Source organism: Carcharhinus amblyrhynchos, chromosome 20, assembly GCF_965287045.1.
Source record: "Carcharhinus amblyrhynchos chromosome 20, sCarAmb.v2.hapA, whole genome shotgun sequence".
In the NCBI taxonomy this organism is placed as follows: Eukaryota; Metazoa; Chordata; class Chondrichthyes; order Carcharhiniformes; family Carcharhinidae; genus Carcharhinus; species Carcharhinus amblyrhynchos.
In genome coordinates, this window is record NC_137343.1 from 49044605 (window position 1) to 49062402 (window position 17798).

Sequence of the window (17798 nt, forward strand, 5' to 3'; positions counted from 1 at the left end):
TTGTGTTAGCTATGACTCTAACCAGCAGCAGGTTTTTCCTCCCGATTCCCATTCACTCCAGTTTTGCTAGGGATCCTTAATGCAATACTCCAGTCAAATGCTGCCATGATATCAAGGGCAGTAACCCTCACCTCACCTCATCTCCGGCATTCAGCTCTTTTGTCCATGTTTGAACCAAGGCTGTAATGAGCTCAGGAGCTGTGTGGCAGAACCTAAACTGAGCATCCGTGAGTAGGTTATTGTTAAGCAAGTGCTGCTTGTTAACACTGTTGATGACTCTTTCCATCACTTTACTCGAGAGTAGACTGATGGGGAGGTAATTGGTTGGGTTGGATTTGTCTTTTTCTTGTGTATAGGACATATCTGAACAATTTTCCACAGTGCAAGATTGATGCCAGTGTTGTAGCTGTGTTGGCGAGGGGCATGGAAAGATCTGAAGCACAAGTCTTCACTGCTATTGCCAGAATGTTGTCATGCCCATAACCTTTGCAGTATCTAGTGCCTTCAGCCATTTCTTGATATCACATAGAGTGAATCAGATCGACTGAAGTCTGGCATCTGTGACACTGAAGAATAAAAGGACTTGCAAAAAAATTGCAAAAGATTCAAGAAGGCAGCACACCATCGCAGTCCTGTGAAACTGGGGCTGGGCATTGAATCCTGGCCCATACTGAGAATGAATATTAGACTGAGTAGATTGGGAGAACAGAACCTGCATCTCTCTCGCACGGTACTATATAGAGATGGCTCAACCTGCCGTGTCATTGGCATGCTGTATAATGTTTGAGTTATTGCTGCTCTTTCAATCATTTAAATACTTTCCAAAATGTTTTCTCTATTGGTGTTTCTGAAATTTTTTGTTCAGGTCTTTTTTCTCTTTGAACGATGTTCATTGATGCTAGCATCAAGGGCACTGGCTTAGAAGAATGTATGTGGCTCTATGGCTGAAGTAGAAGCTGCCTCAGGTTAATAAATGTCTCCACCGATCAACTGGCTCGCATTGTTGGGCTATGTAGCACTTCACAGTCAGTTTCCCTGACAATGTTATAAGTGTTCACTGCTCTCCACAAAATACTCAAAGCAGAGGAGTCAAAATGTACAAAGTAGAAGCTTGATGAGCATCTGTCACTGTTATTTTAAAATGGGTTTGATGATTGTGACATGCTGTTTTAACTAAATTGCTAAATTAACTAAATAGTTATACATGCCTGTTGTAGAGTAACAAAAGTACCATTTGCTCAAGTCGTCTTGAGGTATCTAAATAGATTACAGCAGGAGGTGACTATTTTTCACTTTCAGCTAAATGACTACTTGAACTTGAGTTGACCTTTTTTTACATTTTAGTGGGACTGAGTAGAATCTGAATTGACTGGGGTCAGCTTGTATCTCACGTAACAGATCCAGGATCAGAGCGCAAAACTAGCTTTGTAGAGCTGTGCAGTAATTGATAGTGAAAAGGTCAGTGTTGCATTGCAGATGGCCCATTCTGGACGTTGACTGACCATAATCATCTCCGTTCGTAGATTATCAACCAGTTTCTCTTGCATAGTTCTTTTCCGAAATGAATTCAATGCTGAGTGACTAGATCGTGGCCTAGCTCCATCTTTCCACTCCATCTTTTGCCTTATCTAATGGATGTTTGTGTATACACGAGTTTTTCAATTTCCTCGTGTGGGGTAATTGACAAAGATGAGTGAGTATTCTTTAAGCAGCAATATACAGGATTTTCCCATTAGAACAAAATGGCAAGTTTTTGTTTGATTTGGTGCAACTTTTAAACTAATCAATAGAGTTTCTTTATTGTAACTTTCACCATTTGTGTCTTTCTGCAGAACCTGAACTGGGCTCGAGATGTGTTGTTAGGCATCAGTGTTCCATGGCAACAGTTGAAGCATATGCCAGCACAAGGACTCTTCTACGAGAGAAACAAAACAAATTTTTTTAATGTAAGTTTTATGGAAAAGTTTTAATTGAAACGTTTTATTCCCTTCTCATTACTGTATGTAGTCTGTGTTATGAATATTTGCAGCGTCTAAACATCACTTCAGAAGAAATGTTAAACCAGGGAGGGTTACCTATGAACCATTGGAGTACTGCTGTAAACTCAGCAGCTGTTCCTGTCCAATTGTTCACAGTTGTGCTTTTATTTTCCTCAGAGTGGAAACTTCAGTTGTACTCTCACTTTATATTGGCTGCAGAGATTACAGAATGCAATATGTGTGACTCATACTTCAAAAAAACACAAATTTCCTCTACTTGCTGTGCCTTGTGGTTGCATTGACAACATTACTGAAGTAAAAGCAAAATTCTGTGGATGCTGGAATCTGAAACAAAGACAGAAAATGCTAAAAAAAAATCTCAGCAGGCCTGACAGCATCTGTGGGGCGAGAATGGAGCCAACGTTACAAGTCAAAGGTGACTTTTGTCAGAGCAGAGCATCGCAGAAGTGCTGTGTGCAACAGAAAGAAATGAAAAATTTTCTTCAGTTCAGCAAACTTTGTGTGTGTTTGTAAACAAAATTACATTTGTCACAGGTTGCAATTGAAGTGAAGGAGTTTTTTTTAGCTTAATTGGCTTAACATTGTCCTACAAACAAAATTAGACATTGTGTTTAAATAACCAGGGAAATGGAATATATTTGCCCATTAATTTTGGTCTAACTCATGGCACAATCTAGATCCAATCTCAGCATCTATTGGGAATTGTATGTTAGACTGAGTATCACTGAATCAGGTTGTGATTATATAGAAACGGCATTGCCTACATTGACTCATGAATCTTTAAACTGCAGTCTTGTTTCCGATTGGGATTTTGGTATAGCTGGCTGGCAGTGATGTAAAATGAAATGTAACCTTTCATCACCTTGCATTTTAGTATTCCAACAGACTTCCTGTAGGTTGAGAAGACATTAGTCTGCACTTGTGTTCTGGCATTCCTTGAATTCCGATCAGTTGAAAAGTCTACAAGCGTAGCTGACTCAGAGCAGTGTAAGCAGTATATTGCCCTTCATTCCCCAGACAGTATGCACTGACAAGAGTTCAGATTTCAATTATGATCTGGTCTTCCCCTAATATCCTGCCCACACGTAGTTTCCAGCAATGATCACTGCTTAATAGTCAGCAATGGAAATTGTAAATGATATGTCCCCATCCCTCTCAGACCAAGAATACAGAGTCCTACTGTAACTGTTGTTGCCCAGCTAAGCTCTTGGGAAAACTATTTGAAGTTTAAGTTTGTATCTGTAAAGTAAGATATCGTCAAGATATTAATAGGAAGGGATTAAAAAAAATCCACTGCTTGGGATTCTAGGCCGAGCGGGTCATAGACTAGAAATTAGAGCCAGACGTTTTGGGAGTGAAATTGGAAAACACTTGTAAACAAAGGCTGGTTGAACTTTGGAACAGTCCTGCATTAATGACAATTGAATCTAGATCATCTGGTTTACAAGATTTTTGTTGAACGAAGGAAAATATGCAGTGTTAGGCTGCAAATTTGTCAAGATTGTTTTGACTGGCAGAGCAAAGTTAAAGAGCTAAGTACCTATTCCTGTTCTTGTGTAAATGCATTTTATTTTCCTGATCACCGCCTCTTCCCATCTTACTCTTTCAAGTAAAATGACTTTCTGTAAACAGATTCAGTTTCTCAGTACATCAGAACCTTGAAACTGTTTTCTGACATTTTGCATTCAGTCTCATTCAAGCCTTGAAATTAACTCCTGATTATGGAAGTTTTTTTTAGAAAATGCAGATTTCTCAACTTGTTTTCCTGTTGCCTCAGATTATATACAATGTCACACCACTAAACCACTTCATATTTTGCTTATGAATAAGTTCCAAAGGCAGAAACAGTAAGCAAAATATGAAACCGAGAGATTTCAGAAAGCTATATCTTGGTAAGTAATTTATTTGTGAACGCTCCTTTAAGATATGAGTGTTCCTGATACTTTAGATAATTTACTCCAGAATGAATAATGCTAAATAAAACCAATTTAGGTCAGTTTTCCTTCAAAGACATAGGTTTAAAAAAAAGAGATGAGATCCTACAAGTAGAATATAAGAAATTAGGATGTAAATTGAAAGGGAGAACCTTAAAAGCATTAATCTTAGGACTACTACCAGTGCTATGTGCTGATTACCAATGCCAGGTGCTAGCGAGAGTAAAAGTAACAAGATATGTTGGATAAATGTGTGGCTGAAGACTTTGTGTCTTAACGCACAGAGCGTTCACCAATTAGGTAAATGAATTAACAACGCAAATAGATAGAAATAGTTATTATATATTGAAGACACATGGTTACAGGGTTACCAAGGATGGGAACTGAGCATTAGGGGTATTTATCATTTAGGAAAGACAGACAAAAAGGGAAAGGTGGTGGGTAGCATTTGTTAGTAAAGGAGGTTAATGAGGAAGGATATTGGTCCAGAAAATCATGATGAAGAATTTGTATGGGTGAAGATAAACACCACCAAGGGGCAGAAAACATTGTTAGTGGTTGTCCGTTGGCCCCCAAACAGTAGATAACAGAAGATATAAGGGATGGTATTAAACAAATTAGAGATGCCTACAATAAGAGTATAACAGTAACCATGGGTGACTTTAACACACAAACAGATTACACAAACCAAACTAGCAATGTTATAGTGGATGAGCTGTTCCTGGAGCATGTACATGATTTTATTTTTAGACCAATACATTGAGGAACCAAGCCAATGACTGAACAATAAACGGGGATCAAGAGGCCTAATTGTTTGGGCTGAAGCCTCGGTTAGTAATTAAGATAATTATTGCCAAAGTAATGGCCTTCCCACCATGATCTCATTTTCTTAGTTTAGGTATTCTAGACTAGGAACTGTGCAACAAGAATGGATTAATTAACAATCTTGTTGTGTGAGGTCCTTTGGGGAAGAGTGATCATAATGATAGAAGTCTTCATTTAAGATGAAGAGTAAATTAGTCAAATCTGAAACTAGGGTTCTGAATCTAAATAAAGGGAACGGTGAGGGTACAAGATGTGACTAGGCAAGGATAAATTGGGGAACCTTATTAATGGGGTTGACGATGGATAGGCAGTGGTTCACATTTAAAAAGTGTGTGCATGAATTGCAAAAATTATTAATTCCTGTCTGGTGCAAAAAAAAGAGGAAAGGTGGCTCAACCATGGCTTACAAAATAAAATGGGGATAATATTAAATCCAGAGAGGAGACTTATAAAATTGGCAGGAAAAAAACAGAAGGTTGTGAAAATTTTAGAATTCACCAAAAGAGGACAAAAATTTGATCAAGAGGGGGAAAATAGAGTATGAGAGTAAAATTGTAGGGAACATAGAAACTGGCTAAAAGCTTGCATAAATGTGAAGCGAAAGAAATGAGTAAAGATAGATGTAGTTCTTTGCAATCCAAACTTTGGTTCTGACTCCACGAGAGGACACAAATAACCTTCCAAAAATGTTAAGGAACCAAGGGTCCAGTGAAAGGGAAGAATTTAAGGAAATCAGTAAGAAAATGTTTTTTTAAATAGTGATATGTTGGGCAGTGTGGATGTCCAAAGGGATCTGGTTATCCTTGTACACCAGTTAATGAAAGTGAAGAGGCAGGTGCAGCAAGCAGTTAGGAAGGCAAATGAACTCTCCATTCACCTGACGAAGGGACTAACCCGAAAGCTTGTGCGTTTACTATCAAATAAATCGGTTGGACGAAAACCTGGTGTTGTCAGACTTCTTACTGGGGAATCTAGAACCAGGGAGCACAATCTCAGGATGCGGGGTAGACCAATTTAGGACTGAGGTGAGGAAACATTTCTTCACTCAAAGGGTAATGAATCTGTGGAATTTTACACCACTGAAGGCTGTGGAGGCCGAGTCACTGAATAAAGGCCTCCTGCACTGTAACGTTGTATGATTCTATGAACAGTGGAGCAGATTTGAGGGGCCGCACGGCCTTCTCCTACTCCTAGTTTCTGTGAGTCAGTTGTAATTAAAGAAACTGTGCCAGTTCTTTTAGAATCATGAGCTCTGATATCATTGCGGAGGTGGGGATTGTGAGTAGGAGACGGAACAATGCCAAAGAACCCAGCAGTGCCTCATTAACCTATTGTATTGCACCAAAACTGTCTATTCACACTATAAAGGCTTGTTCGTTCCTCTAACATAAAATGTTCTTTGATCAAATTTATTTTGCAATTTATAGATTAAAATATTAACTCCCTTCCTATTGACTTATTTAAAACATTTGATGTTTGATTAATTTCATTCAAAGAGGTGCATTCAAATGGTCCTTTTAATGACCTTGTGGAATTCCAGACTTGAACATGCAATCTAGGCTGAAACATCAGTGAAATACCAAGAGTTCTGCCTCTCTCTTGCCAGCCCTGAATCTTTCTCTCTTTAGATCTGCCTATTGCAATGTCTGACACACTCTCTTTCCCTCTCCCACCTACCTGTCTCAATCTCTCTCCCTCTCGCATGTGTTTCTTTGTCTCTCTCTCTCTCACCCTCTGTCTTGCCCACTCGCACACTCTTCTCCCCATATCTCACTTTCCCTGTCACCAGCCCCCCTGCCTCGGTACCCCTCCCTTCCCCACTGATCATGACTTATCAGTTCATCAGTTATCAACTAATGCATAATATGCTTGCTCTGTGGTGGAGCAATACTGCCCTGCTAACTGAGGGGAGTTCAGTCACTCTGCATTGTTTTCACTGCAATAGTAAGAATGGGGCCCCTGAGGAATGTTCTAAACAATTAAGTCCAAGAGCTGATGCCAGCAGAGTATTGAGAATAATATTTATAAAATGTGGTAGTTCTGCTGTGCCATCTGTAAAAAATGAGTTTGGCAGTGCTTTTCAGTTTGTTGGCTATAGAGCTCAAATATTAACAGCATATATTTCTGAATTTGTAACCCACTCTGTGTAGCCAGCAATAGTGGCTGACAGTGTCCCGCTAAAAATGCTGCAAAGTTGGATCCTTTCGAAATTTGAGTCACAGATTCCCAGGTGGTGATCTTCAGTATTTTGCAAAACCACAGTTGTTCTCTAACTATTAACGTAGGTAACTAGAATTTCTCCTTAATTCACACCTTGTGGTGCACTTACTGAGATGATGATGGCAGAAGCTCTCCTCCACAGAGATTAAGGCACTCTGAGTGATGGTCCAGACTAAAAAAATCATGTCCTCCTTGACGTTAAACAAAGAAGAATTCTGCCAAATTTTCCATTCCTTGCTTACAGCCAGCAGTTCACACAGTATTTGAAGTATGCTGGACCCTATTTGAGCAGAGAAGTGCCTCAATGTTGGTAACACAACCAAAAAACCCAGTGACAATTGCTAAGCACTGCAGTGCAGTGTTATCACTGCTGATACCCAGTTGCTCATTTAAACTTAGTGTTACACTTGACATGATTATTGTAGGAAAAGAACCACTGCAATTATAATATGAATAAAAGTTATGATTTTTTGATGGTTGCTCCAAAGGAACTCCAGTTAATTCTTATATCTGTTTAAAGGAAGAGAATGTTTCTGTGGTTTTGAGTAGCTCCTTTGTTTTAAACGTTTGGGTATCTTGTCAATGTAGCAGTTTTTGTTTTTCTTCATTAGCTGCCATTTCATTGTCAGATTGTTACTGCCTTAGAGTTGGATTGCATTTTATTTCCTCTCCCTACTATCTTTACATAGGTAAAATCGCAAGGGTTCAAAACATTGGATAAGTCAGCCTCATAACCTTCCATTCTTATGGTGACTGAGATGGAAAAGCATATTATTATCACTTTTTTTATAGTTTGTTCATGGGATCTCAGCATCTCTGGCTTAGAGAGCACTGTACTTTTGGAGATGCTGTTTTTGCATGAGGCGTTAACTCCAGGCCTGGTCTGTCCTTGCGGGAGAGAGAGCATGAAAGGACCCATGGCAGTATTCAAAGAATGGGAAAATTCTTGCCTCTTTCTCACCAGTCCTGAATCTTTCTCTCTTTAGATCTGCCTACTGCAATGTCTGACACACTCTCTTTCCCTCTCCTACCCTACCTGTTTCAATCTCTCTCCCTCTCGCACGTGTCTTGGTGCCATAGCCAATATTTAATTTTCAATCACCAACATTAAAACAGATGATCTGATTGTTATCTGTAGAAGCTTGCTATGCATCAATTGGCTGCTGTTTTTCTAGCTTACAACAGTGACTACAATTCAGAAGTACCTGTGAGGCAGAACACTTTTTTCTAGGTCATAGTTTGAGCCAGTTATTGGAAGCTCTGGAAGTATGCTCAGGAAGAATTACCCGTACAGTTTACCCACTTCCATGTCACTTCTATCCCCTAAGTTTCCAGAAACTAAATGTTTGCAGTGTACAATGACGATGCTGGCAAACACCTGTGTTTTGGATTGTTTCTTTGCTGGGAAGTAGTTGCAGCAGATATTTCTTTTTTCAGGGTCTCTTTGCTCTCACTGATGATGACATGTTTCAGTTTGAACTGCATGTCAAGGAGTATCAGTTTTCAAACAACTGAGAAGCTTCTGCTAACAGGACACTTTCTCACTGCAAAGTGCAGCCTCTTTGCAAGCATGGATGCATGTAACTGCTGGACGTGACACATTTGGTCTCTGAAAGTCTCCATGGAGTATTAAGTGTCAAACAATTCATTAGTCACTTGAAGAAGCTTGTTTCCAGCTTGCATTTCCAGTGACGCAGCTTGAAGATAGATGACCTCCAGGCTCCAGCGGTAAGCACAGAATAAAATCTTAGAAGACAGTCATGCTATTCCATCTTCTTCAACAGTGCTGCCAGAAATAATGAATGCATCAGTGGCCAGAGAAAGGGCAGGCCTTATTGAGGAAAAGTTTATCATTAAAACAAAACGATGTTTTCAATCTTCTGGAAACCGAAAATTGTTCTGATCACCTGGCTGGCTGAGAAGCAAAATACTGCAGATGCTGGCAATCTGAAATAAAAGTGCATAATGTTGGAAATACTGAGCACATCAGGCAGCATCTGTGTGAGAGAGAAAAACAGAGCTAATGTCTCAGGCCATTTCAGGTTGGCTTAGGATATCCTGGAAATCATCTGTGCTGATCTGAGCTTAGTTTTTCACAGAATTGACTTCCCCCTGTCACTTATTGAAAACTAGGATTTGGAGATGTGTTGGACTGATGTGGGCACAGTAAGAAGTCTCACAACACCAGGTTAAAGTCCAACAGGTTTGTTTGTTAGCACGTGCTTGTTGAAAACCTGCTCGTGGAACAATGCCATTTGCAGTGGACGAGAAAATAGTGTGCATTTTCTAAAAATAGGACCTTAAGAGTGGAGAGAAGGATAGTAAATGCTATCCTTACCCATCAAATGTAGCAACCCTTTCAGCATCTTCTCAACTAACAATTATAAATCCTGTGGTAAAAATCCTGTGGCCAATGCCAGGAAAAACTCTGGCAAATTCTTTTCCAAGTGCCTAAGGCAGCTTTAAGTACTAAATTGAGCAGGCCACTATCTTGGTGCAAGTCAGACAATTTAGATGTATTGTAAAATTGTATACTGTAAAAAGGGGAATAGATGGTGGTGTAGTCTAAACTACTAGTAGTCTAGACACCCAGACTAATGCTCTGGGGACTGGGTTCAAATCTCACCGGGCAGTGGAAATTAAACTATGTTATAAAACCTAGAATTGAAAAAACTCAATAATGCTGACTGTAAAACCATCATCAATTGTTGTAAAAAGCTGGTTCATAAGGAAAGAAATCTGCCATCCTTACCTGGTCTGGCCTACATGTGACTCCAGACCCACAACAATATGGTTTTATGAAATGGCCTGATGAGCCCCTTGGTTCAAAGGTAATTAGGGATGGATAATAAATCTCAGCCTTGTCAGTGATGTCCATTAAAGTGTTAAACGAATAGATAAAAAGTGGAAACGCATGTTACGAGGGGCCACGGGCTTAGGGCGAGGGGGGGCGAGGAATAATTCGGATGTTAGAGGGAGGTTTTTCACACAGAGGGTAGTGGGGGTATGGAATGCTCTGCCAAGCAAGGTGGTGGAGGCAGGCACGCTGAAGTTGTTTAAGAATTAATTAGATAGGCACATGAGTGGGATGGGGATGGAGCGATATAGGAGACTGTTTTAAATAAGGTTCAGGAGCTTTGGGATGTTCTTGGGAATCAATTGATTCTTATGGACCTTCCAACATATTTTCTGGCTCACTTGTTTCACTTGGGGATTCCCTTGAATGTGTGTATAAGGATGTGGATGATACTGATGTTTTTCTCTTTTAATTCACAGGTGCTTCGGTCCGCCTTGTTGTCCAACGAGGGGCATACACGCGATGGGTCGTATGAGGGCTGCTCTTGGTTGTTTCGAGAATAGCCTAGTACTTTGCGTCGTTAGTGTATGCTTAAACTGGACCAGGTGCTGGGCAACACGACAGCTCAGTGACTATCACTGTTTGCTGTGCAGATACATGGATTTGGGCCAGTGTCTGCAGGAGTTTGCGCATTCTCTCTGTGCTTGCATGGGTTTTCTCCGGGTGCTCCGGTTTCCTCCCACACCCCAAAGATGTGCTGTCAGGCTGATTGGTGTAACAAATTGTCCCTAAATTAGCCTTCCCTCAACGTGGAATGCCATAAGCATAGACAAGGGTCATGGGTGGAGAGGGGACTCATAATGTTGAAATGGCGGCATGGGCTCGTTGGGCCGAAGGGCCTGTTTCCCAGGCTGTGTTCTTTGTTCTTTGTTTGTTCTTTGTTCTTCGTTTGTTCTTTGAATACTAGTGGAACTGTGGTTAGCCTAATCAATCTCTGGGGGAGTTATCTAAATTGCCACATGAAATAATTGTAGCTGGTCAATGAGACAGCAGTTGCTGCTGCTTGTAAACCTGTGGTTTTAAGGTAGCAGAACTCAGCATGAAATGATTGGTTTTCTTTAAAATATATTATGCCGTCTGCAGCAAGATTTTATCTGGAGCTTGACTGCACACTAGATCTAATAATTTATTGATAATTCTAAGTATTTGGGGAGATAACTAATTTAGTAACCAACTTTAGTCATCCAATATTGTAGAACTTAGGAAATAGAAGTAGGCCCCTTGAGCCTGCTGCACCATTCAGTTAGATCATGGCTGATCTTCGACCTCAGTGCCATTTTCCTGTGCTATCACCGTATTCCTTGATGTCTTTAATATCTAGAAATCTATCAATCTCTGTGTTGAATATACTCAATGACTGAGCCTAAACAGCCTTCTGGGATAGAGAATTCCAAAGATTTACCACTCTCTGAATGAAGAAATTCCTCCTCACCTCAGTTCAAAATAGACTATCTCTTACTCTGAGAATATATCCCTGGTTCTAGACACCCTGTAAGAAGTCTCACAATTCCAGGTTAAAGTCCAACAAGTTTATTTAATAGTAAACCCACAAGCTTTCAGGGTTTGCCCCTTTGTCAGGTGAGGGAGTGTTCTGGTTACAAACAGAGCATATAAAGGGTCACACAGTTTCCAGAATACTGATTAGAATGCGAGTTTTAGACACCCCAGCCAGGGGAAACTCCCTTCCTGAATCTACCATTTTGAACCCTGTAAGAATTTTTTGTTTCAATGAGATCAGCTCTTATTCTTCAGGATTCTAGGCCCAGTTTTCTCAGTCTCTCCTCATAGAACAGTCCTGCCATTTCAGAAATAAGTCCTTGGTGTTGCATCCCTCTATGTAAGTATACCTATCTTCAGATAAGGAAGCCAAAATTGTCCACAATAATCCAGATGCTGTCTCACCAAGATTTCTTACTTTGGGATGGCACACTGGATAGCACTGATGCCTCACAGCAAGAAGTCTCAACACCAGGTTGAAGTCCAACAGGTTTCAGCTGGGATCTGGTTTCAGCTCCAGTGTTGGGTGACTGTGTGAAGTTTGCACGTTCTCTTGTCAGAGTGGGTTTCCTCTAGATGCTCTGATTTCCTCCCAAAGTCCAGCTGAAGTGGATTGGCCACACTAAAAAAAAGCACTAAAGTGTCGGGGGGGATTATCAGGGGCATCTTGAAGGGAATTGCTTGATAGAGCAGATGCAGCACGGTTTCATTAAAGGGAAGTCGTGTCTGACAAATTTACTGGAGTTCTATGAAGATGTGTCTAGGGCAGTGGATAGAGGAGAGCCGGTGGATGTGGTCTTTCTGGATTTTCAGAAGGCGTTTGACAAAGTACCTCACAAGAGGTTATTGCAGAAGGTCGGGGGACATGGAGTTGGGGTAGGGTGTTAGCGTGGATAGAGGATTGGTTGTCAAATAGGAGGCAGAGAGTGGGGGTCAACGGGTGCTATTCGGATTGGAGGATGGTGACTAGTGGAGTGCCCCAGGGGTTGGTGCTGGGGCCTCAGCTTTTTACCATTTATATAGATGATCTGGAGGAGGGAACCGAGTGTAGGGTGTCGAAATTTGCTGATGACACCAAGATTGGGGGAACGGCAAATTGTGCGGAGGGTGTGGAGAGTCTACAGAAGGATCTAGATAGGCTGGGCGAATGGGCCAGGAAATGGCAAATGGAATTTAATGTTGGCAAGTGTGAGGTGGTCCACTTTGGTAGGAATAATGGTAGGAAGGACTATTACTTACGTGGCGAAAAACTGCAGCAGGCGACGGTGCAGAGGGACCTCGGGGTCCTTGTGCATGAGTCGCAAAAACCCAGCTTGCAGGTGCAGCAGGTGGTCAGGAAGGCGAATGGGATGCTGGCCTTCATAGCGAGGGGGACTGAATATAAAAGTAGGGAGGTCTTGCTGCGGCTGTATACGGCATTGGTGAGGCCGCAGCTGGAGTACTGTGTGCAGTTTTGGGCGCCGCACCTGCGCAAAGATATTTTGGCCTTGGAGGGAGTGCAGAGGAGGTTTACTAGGCTGATACCGGAGTTGAGGGGGTTGAGCTATGAGGAGAGGCTGAATAAACTAGGCTTGTACTCGTTAGAGTTTAGAAGAATGAGAGGAGATCTCATTGAGACGTATAAGATGATGAATGGGATGGATAGGATAGAGGTGGAGAGACTCTTCACGCTCAGAAAGGACAGTAAGACTAGGGGGCACAGCCTCAAGATAAAGGGGGGGTGCGGTTTAGAACGGAGTTGAGGAGGAACTTCTTCACTCAAAGGGTGGTGAATCTCTGGAATTCTCTGCCCATTGAAGTGGTGGAGGCTGCCTCGCTAAATATTTTTAAGACGCGGGTTGATGGGTTTTTGATAAGAGAGGGGATTAAGGGTTATGGGGAGAGGGCGGGAAAGTGGAACTGAGCCACGACAGATCAGCCATGATCTTATTGAATGGCGGGGCAGGCTCGAAGGACTAGATGGCCTACTCCTGCTCCTATTTCTTATGTTCTTAACATGTGAGGTTGCAGGAATGGGGCCTGGGTGGGATTGTTGTTGGTGCAGGCTTGATGGGCCAAATGGCCTCCTACACTGTACAGATACTGTGATTATGATTCCTGTGCTCAACTAAAGTTAAGGTAGCTACTTAGGTGAACACTGCACGAATTCCCCCACTCACCAAATTCCAAGCTCACACTATGTGACTAACTGTGTTCTGACCAGCTGCTGTCTCCGTGATAGCCATGTGGGGCAGTCCTTGATCCACTGAGACTGCCAATCTTTTGATATGGTGAATATTTTCAGTGTTTGATGAAATCATAAATTTGTGAAGCACTATTTGGCAGCGTGATTGCGCATTGGCAAGACTGGAAGCATGCAAATTAGTACTTGTGTCTAAAAATGTCCATAAATCATCATAAAATTATAGATAAATTGAGCCCAACAATCAATAAAATAATGGTCACTATTCCATAGACAGGTTGGAAGCACAACTAGCAATAACCTAATATGAAGCAGCCAGCATGGATTTAGGAGGGCACAAGCCTCCTTGTAGACGATGATGATGTTATGAGTAAAGCAGAGATAGTGGTGTTTCCTCTATTTGGATGTTCACTAGGCTTTTGATCAGCCTTTATGCCAAAGATGAAAGCTGCAGGGATCCAGTGTCAAGCTGGAAATTGTAGAATATAAAAAGCAACTGAAGTATTTTTATGAGATGTAACAGCAGTTGTGGAATGTGATATGTAGACCACTGCCTGGATCAGTGTCTGGATTCCAATTGTTTATAGTTAACATCAGTTACTAAGGTTAACCATAAGCTTGTTAAACTTGGTGATGGAGAAAACTGAGACAGACAATACAATTGAAGGTTTTCTAGGGGACTTTGATCAGTTATGTAATTGAAAGACTAATGGAAAACTTAGAAGTGTGAAGTTGCAGGTAGATTCAAAGAAAATGTGACCATTAAGTAAACAACAAATGGATTCGAATTAGGGGAAGTGAAGATGTAGAATGAATTGGGATTACAAAACATGTCACTTTTAATATCAATGTTGCAAAGCAAAATGGCTGGAATTTTTTTCAGTGGCACAATAAACCATGCGTCTGTAAATGGCATTGCTCAACACATTTAAAACACTTTGTTTCGTGTTGATCTCTGTGTCACCAAAACTAATGTAGATATGAGATGCTGGAGCAGAGAGCAGGAAGAATGACCCAGTTTAAAAGGCTTGGAGCTTGAGCTGCATACTCTGGGCAAAGTTGCTGAAAAGAAGGCACATCAAAGAATCTACACTATTAATCAGTTCAAATAAGACCTTTTCAATTCTCCGCTTAAAAGCAAACCACGAAAGTAGGGTCAGAGAACATTAATGGAAATGAATGAAACATTTACTTAAATCTATCACAATGTTAGAGTTTTGGATATATGTTACTAAATATTAGAGTGTTAGAGAGATGTATTGAGAGCTCTGCTAAAGAGTGAGCTTCATTGGAATATTTGATATTCTTGTGACCCATAAGATCTTGCAACAATCCACTCTTGAAATTGGCAGGAAGTGAGCAACAGGTTTGGGAGGGAGTGGAATCCATTGACTCTACATCAGTCTCCTTCTATATGTGGAAGGTGATGCTAATGTTCGAACTGAGTCACCTTCCATATTGCAGGACCCAAGTACCTACAATCCTTCTGTAGCTGTTGGGTATAGGAATTTGTATATAGTTTTGCTTGTGAAGAAAGGCAAGTGCACTGAAATCTGAATGTCTTTAAAGCGCAGCACCTATTATGTGGTTAACCTCTCCCATGTCTTTAAGCTCAATGTGTGTTTCTGTGAGGTTGCAATACAGGTATTCCAGGGATGGCAGCACACAAAAGTAGCAGCTCTGAATTATAATGTACTGTGGTTTTAATTGTGAGAGTACTGTCTATACAGCGCAAGTTATGATTATGAAATGATTTATGAAAATTGCTTTTAATAAATTTGTGACAATTGCCAGTTTGCAAAAACACTTCGATTATGGTCAGTGGATTAAGAAGTGGTGAGCAGTTATGAAATGTAAGAGTGTATTTCTGGATTCTGGCTTACGGTGTGGTGCATGTGCTGCATCCCAACAACCGACACCCCCCCCTCGCCCGCCCGCCTTCCCTTAGCCCCCTTGCCTTCTGACAGACAATTGACCAAATCTTTATGCTTCTAAAGCATAACCATAACTTTTAATGCAATTGATACAAAGAGCTATGATAATTTTCAGTTTGCTATATTTCTATTCCAGTGTTCTGGTTTAACATCAGTAGAGAACTGCACCTCAAGCTCATGGGTGGCCAGTGGAACCAGGATTCGATTCTGGTTTTGGGTCACTGTCTGTGTGGCGTTTGCCTGTTCTCCCTGTGTCTCTATGGGTTTCCTCCGGGTGCTCCAGTTTCCTCCCACAGTCCAAGGATGTGTCGGTTGAATGAATTAGCCTTGGTAAATATGGTGGGCCAAGGTAAAATGCTCTCTCAGTGAGTGGGTGCAAATTCGATAGGCTAAACGGTTTCTTTCTGCACTGTAGGGATTCTATGAATGATACCAGTTTTGTATTCTCAGCTACCTTCTCAACATTGCCCAGAATAATACTTGGCAGCTTTTAGTGTTTCCAAGCAACCATTCAGTGTTGGCGACCATCCACTGCTGCTGCCTCCTGAACACATTTCATTTGTGATGTGTCTGTATTTGTGCAGCTGAAGAAATACTTCTTAGAGACCTCCTGTGGCAAATGTAGCCTGATTAGGAACCATCCAAGTTGTTTCATGTGTCATCTACTTCGCTTTATTTGATTAGTTTGCAGCCTCCAGACTGTCAAAAGTAATGGACAAATACTTTTTGGAACAAAGTCATTAGTTTATGATATATTCAACAGCATTGAATTTAGGTTGATGTGAGAAGTTGCAAGCCACTTGAGAAACTTCTGTGGAAAATTACACTTGTAACACTACCCAAACTGAGGTAATCAAACCTTCACTCTGTTTGAGGACTTGCATTTATTCTGTGCTTTATCATATATCTCAGAAATGTTTTAAAATATATTAATTATTTAGCAGTTCAGTGACCATTAGAATTGAGTAATTGTGTGCATAGCAAAATCCCACAAACGGCAAAGAGATAAAAACATAAATCATAAGAACCAAGACAGGAGTAGACCATTTGGCCCCTCGAGCCTGCTCCGCCATTCAATAAGATCATGGCTGATCTTTTTGTGGCCTCAGCCCCACTTACCTGCTTGTTCACCATAACCCTTAATTCCTTTTTACTGTTCAAAAGTTTATCTATCCTTTAAAACATTCAATGAGGTAACCTCAACTGATTCACTGGACAGGGAATTCCACAGATTCACAACCCTTTGTGTGAGGAAGTTCCTCCTCAACTCAGTCCTAAATCTGCTTCCCCTTATTTTGAGGCTATGCCCCCTAGTTCTTTTTTCACCCACCCGTGGAAACAACTTCTCTGTTTCTATCTTATCTATTCCCTTCATAATCTTATATGTTTCTATATGATCCCCCCTCATTCTTCTGAATTCCAAAGAGTATAGCCCCAGTCTACTCAGTCTCTCCTCATAAGCCAACCCTCTCAACTCCGGAATCAACCTGGTGAATGTCCTCTGTGCACCACCACACACACACGCGCGCACACACCACTGCCGCTGCCGCCGCCACCACCACACCCCTCCCCTCCCCCTGCCAAATATATCCTTTTTCATGTAAGGAGACCAAAACTGTACACAGTACTCCAGGTTTGGCCTGACAGCATTTTATACAGCTGCAACATAATCTTGCTGTTTTTAAACTCCATCCCTCTAGCAATGAAGGATAAAATTCCATTTGCCTTAATTACCTGCTGCTCCTGCAAACCAACTCCTTGTGATTCCTGCACAAGGACACCCAGGTCCCCCTCACTGCAGCATGTTGCAATTTTTTACCATTTAAATAGTCCATTTTGCTGTTATTCCTACCGAAATGGATGACCTCACATTTACCAACATTGTACTCCATCTGCCAGACCCTTGCCCACTCACTTAGATTATCTATATCCCTTTGCAGACTTTCAGCGTCCTCTGCACACTTTGCTCTTCTACCCATCTTAGTGTCATCTGCGAATTTTGACGCACTACACTTGGTCCCCAACTCCAAATCATCTATGTAAATTGTAAACAATTGCGGCTTCAACACTGATCCCTGAGGCACACCACTAGTCACTGATTGCCAACCAGAGAAACACCCATTTATCCCCACTCTTTGCTTTCTGTTAGTTATTATCCACGCTAATACTTTACCCGTAACACTGTGCACTTTTATGTAGAAGTCTTTGGTGCGGCACCTTTTCAAATGCCTTCTGGAAATCCAGATACACCACATCTACAGGTTCCCTATTGTCCACTGCGCATGTAATGTTCTCAAAGAATTCCACCAAATTATTCAGACAATTAGACCTGCCCTTTATGAACCCATG

The 17798-nt window shown here is 41.2% G+C and overlaps 1 protein-coding gene across 2 annotated transcripts in view; it reads left to right on the forward strand.

Moving 5' to 3' along the window:
- Positions 1-17798, forward strand: part of cabin1 (calcineurin binding protein 1) — a 464629-nt gene that overhangs the window by 206125 nt on the left and 240706 nt on the right. For both annotated transcript variants that reach the window (XM_080208567.1, XM_080208568.1), the window contains exon 28: positions 1833-1946. In XM_080208567.1, the coding sequence (XP_080064693.1) occupies positions 1833-1946 (114 nt within the window). The remainder of the gene's footprint in view (positions 1-1832; positions 1947-17798) is intronic.